A 4,170-nucleotide genomic window follows, 5' to 3' on the forward strand; every position below is an offset into this window, starting at 1 on the left:
TTATACATTAAATTAGTTATTCATGTTGTAATAATGTTTGTTTTACTTAATTTAATGTTTAAGTAATATGTTTTAATTAAGTATACTATTATAAGTTACTAATTCTCTTATTTTTCATATTTTTTTCATTTTGGGGCACTAACACTAGAAACTATTTTCAATGCACATGAACTCATCCACACTAACACCCAGTTTCAAGTTGAAGTTCATGTAGATGGATGAAATAATTTTGAAATAGCAATATTCTAAATTAAAGAAGGACAAGTTCATATATTAGAACAGTGCAATACATGACAAACTGATAGTGTAGAAGTCTGGCAGGAGAGATAAAACGTACGTATATCTGTATGCAGAGGCTAATAGCAATATTTGTCAAACGTACGTAGTACTTGATCCTTCTCTCGATTAATATCTATGTACGCACTGTTCATCTTCTTCTTCCTCCGGTGCCCGTCTCCCTCTGACAATTGAAATAGACAGCAGCAACCGGCGGTCCGAGATTGTAGAGCTCAGCAAAGTCCCTGGTGTTGAAATTCTGTCGCCACCCTGGTGCGTAAACTGTCTGTCGACCAAGCTGTCGAAACAGCACGAAAACAAACCGGTGGATCCCCACAGTCGGCCGTGGGCTTTCGTAGCAGACGATCTCTTGTCCTGAAACAGTAGAAAATGAAAATGAAAATTGGATTCGAATTTCGGAATAAACCTAGATGGTACCTCACTTTGGAGTTTCAGACTTGTGAAAAAATTGCTCTCGACATGCTTTTTTTCTTTTTTCTTTTTTTTTCTATCAAGCAAGCGAATCGCATTAGGGCGTACAAAATTCTGAGGCAAGATTTTTCAATAATCGTAGCAACTTTTTCTTCTTTCCTCCAAAACTCCAAAGCTATTTTACATCGTATCACCCAGCGCAGAGGCCTCGCAGGAAACCTCCCGCAAGTAGTGTTTACGAACCTGGACTCACCAAAGGTAGGGCCGGTTGTCGCCGGAATATCTGTCACCATCCTGAACAGAGTAAAGCACAAAGTAACCTTAATGTGTGAAGCATGAAAGGTGGAATGGGGGCTTTAACGAAATCCATTTGCGGACAGAGAAGAAGGCAGAAAAACTGAGCCCTTTTAAACCAGTTAAGAAGTCATTTTAAACCAAAAAGAAGTGTCGAACCCAAAACAGCAAAAACAGACGCAAAGCGGACAACCGATGACAAACTGAGGAGATCCCAGTGGAAGGACTTGGACCGGAGCACTCCCACTTAGGAGATGGATACTTGCGTGCTAACGAATCTATGCTGCTTGTCGATGTCTTTCGCAAGCAATGCAGAGTGGTGGCACGTAAGTCGCTCTCCATTGGCAGTTTTTAATGTTTATGCAGCTGAGCCCTTCTGCCATTTCCCCCCCCTGAGAAATCGTGATGGGGGAAGGCACGAAAGGGTGATCGAGAATGTGAGAAACATTACCAATGCAGGTACTCCCTCAGGTTTGGATCACTAGGGCTTGGAGCATCAGGGTCCACCAATACCTGCAAATATAAACACGAAACTGAATCCAAATTCCTCCATTAATTAAGATTTCTATGGTCACTGGTAAGAAAGACACAGAAATTCTTCGTCAGAAGTAGTACCTAAAACGGAAAAGACCAGTTGAATAGAAAGAGAAGCATGCATGAAAAAAAAAAGAAGAAAAGAGTGCAAAAAACAGTACTTGAATTGAGATTTGCTGAAACGGGATTTCATGGTTGTTAGAATTGTATATTCAAAAACCTCAATTTACAGTTTTGCATCTCATCGAATTTATACACAATGGGAAACAGATTACATGATTTCTTCTTTGTAATCTCTGGGAGAATCAAGCAGTGATTTCCTCCTCTCATTTCTCTCACGACTATTTTCCTCTTCTGATTTCTCTCCACAACTCCTGCCAACAGTCCCTCTCAAGTTGGTACATATAGATCTAATGCCCAACTTGCCAAGTGAATTGTAGAAGTTCTGCATACCCTCTTGGTCTGAGGGCTCCATCAGGTACGGTTAGCAGCTTGGGATTATTCTAGAAAATTTCAATCTAGTTACCGATGTTATACGTCCGGAGATCGTACACCTGGGATGTGTAAATGCCATCAACATACATAGTAGTAATGTTGATGGTTTGGGTCGCGACTGAAGCTGCTCGAAGCTTCAGTCATTCTCGTGGTCAACTCGACCACGAGAAAGGAGATCAAAAGTGACCGCCTTTCAAATACCCAAGTTTGTCTTTGCCTGAGATATATACATCTCGACCTACGATATGTTTGAGTCTCGTCGGACTCAAGTCTGGTCCAAGTTTGGTTTGGGTTGAGTCTGGTCAGAATCTTGTCTGCTCTGGTCTGAGTCAAGACCAGTCCAAATCTGGTTTGGGTGGAGTCTTGGTCTGGTCGAATCCGAACCAAGTTTGATCTGGTCCGAAATCTGGCCTGATCCGAGTCAGGTCTGAATCCGGATCCGGTCCAGTCTGGGTCGCTGGGGTTCGAACTTAAATCCGCTCCCGAATTTTGGGCGGGTTTAATTTCAAACCCTCATCGACCCCGCGACGCTGCGTCTGAGCCGCGCGGGGCGAGATATCTTCGTAGCCCACTTCATCATCCCCGCGAGCGCTGTCGGCAGTGGAAAGTTCCGTCCGTCGGGGGAGGCGTAAATGGCATCACTGGCGGGAGTGAACGGGAAGGTTCCGTCCGTCAGGGGAGCGGCCAGAGTCGCACGCGGCAGCCGTCGGAGGACACGAGAAAGCATTCCAAGGCGTGCTGGCTTCGATAAGTGCTTTGACTACTCAGCGTTGCTGCAGCATGCATCAGTGGAGTTAATCCATCCCCGTCGAAGTAAGTTACGTCAGCGCTGAACACGATGAGGGCCTTCACCTTTTGGCAGTCACCGGACTCCTCCGCCCCAACCGCTCGCTTCCCCTTCTGCTCCGATCCTAAGACACAGACGAACCAGTAGAGCCTCCCGGCGAGGAGCGTCCCCGTGCAGAAGTGCGCAACGGAATCCACCATTGTCGCTGCAAGCCAGCAGGAAGCACGACGCAGGGAGAAAATTTCTCCGTACATCGTCCCCGAAAGATCAAAAGATATTGATCAAATCTCTGAGTTATTAACCCGCTCTGATACCATCTTAGAATTGTATATTAAAAAACCTCAATTTCCAGTTTACATCTCATCTAATTTATACGCAATGAAAAACAGATTACAGGATTTCCTCGGAGAAGCAATCAGAGGATGGGAGGATAAATCAGAGGATTTCCTCTGATTTATCGGTTGACAACTCCAAAAATGGTGCCTCCGTTCAGAGGACCTGCGAAGCATACATATACTGCACATTCCATGTCCTTGCAAGAAAGCGGAATGTTTGGGGAGAACTGAGTACGGCTTAAAGATGGAAATCCAAGGGTGAAAGTATAAATCTCTTGACCAGGCCAACAGGAGCATGAGTTGTATCTGGGTCCTACAAGGATCATGAGTTCTGTTGGCACTGACATGGTTCAGGGCTTTCCCTTTGCATGTCTAATAGATATAGAAGTTACAGAGACGATGACACCTTTCACTTCCATCAAGTCGACCTAGTAAAGCCTACTACATCCCTTAACCGCCATGAAATGTTAGTATGAAAAGCAAACGTGGGTTAGTTAATAAGATCAACATAAACCAAAAAGTTGAATATTGATGCAGGGAAAATGCCAGAGAGCAGGCAAATATCCTTTGGACAAGAACCACCAGAAGGGAGGATCAGTACCAGCGTGTAGAAGATCCGTAGGTCATCCCCTCCGATCTCCACCCGAGGCTGGCTGACCACAGCCAAAGGTCTGAGCTCACAACCATTCGTAATCTCCCTTCCGCTGCAGACAATTCTTATTGTCGTAGTTCGAATGAAGGGGTCCAGAACATCTCCAATCACGCGGCCAACCACAAGAGGATCCCTTTCCCTAGGCATGACGATCAGGGCAAGGTAGCTATCTAGAGATCAGAACAGACCAAAAGCTTTTGTTATTCATTAGAGGGAACTCAAACGGGTTTCTCATAGAAGCAGGCAGTGAACGTAAAGGCGCTATTTATACACTTGAAGGGCATCGACCATGGACTGTCTACTTTATCGTTTCTGCTACTTGGCGATTTTTTCCTGGTTTAGTACATGGAATCTCTGCTTTCCGC

General features: G+C 44.7%; 1 protein-coding gene across 1 annotated transcript; it reads right to left on the reverse strand.

Moving 5' to 3' along the window:
- Positions 1-427: 427 nt before the first annotated feature.
- On the reverse strand, positions 428-3,952 carry LOC137958195 (protein VERNALIZATION 3-like). The gene is made up of 4 exons (XM_068805261.1): positions 3,755-3,952; positions 1,454-1,515; positions 962-1,002; positions 428-651 (listed from the first exon to the last, which is right to left on the reverse strand). The coding sequence occupies exons 1-4, from the start codon at positions 3,950-3,952 to the stop codon at positions 428-430; spliced, it is 525 nt and encodes a 174-aa protein (XP_068661362.1).
- Positions 3,953-4,170: the final 218 nt, after the last annotated feature.

Source organism: Aristolochia californica, unplaced genomic scaffold (genome assembly GCF_029961685.1).
Source record: "Aristolochia californica isolate CCGP_79_NKW_82.1479 unplaced genomic scaffold, dmAriCali1.0.hap1 SCAF_1, whole genome shotgun sequence".
NCBI classification, from domain to species: domain Eukaryota; kingdom Viridiplantae; phylum Streptophyta; class Magnoliopsida; order Piperales; family Aristolochiaceae; genus Aristolochia; species Aristolochia californica.

Excerpts from the sequence above, each read along its gene's own strand:
- LOC137958195 (XM_068805261.1), bottom strand. The coding sequence starts at position 3,952 with ATGCCTAGGGAAAGGGATCCTCTTGTGGTTGGCCGCGTGATTGGAGAT. Across the intron at positions 1,516-3,754 it reads TACGGATCTTCTACACGCTG|GTATTGGTGGACCCTGATGC; the intron begins GTACTGATCCTC and ends TTATATTTGCAG. Across the intron at positions 1,003-1,453 it reads CTGAGGGAGTACCTGCATTG|GATGGTGACAGATATTCCGG; the intron begins GTAATGTTTCTC and ends TACTCTGTTCAG.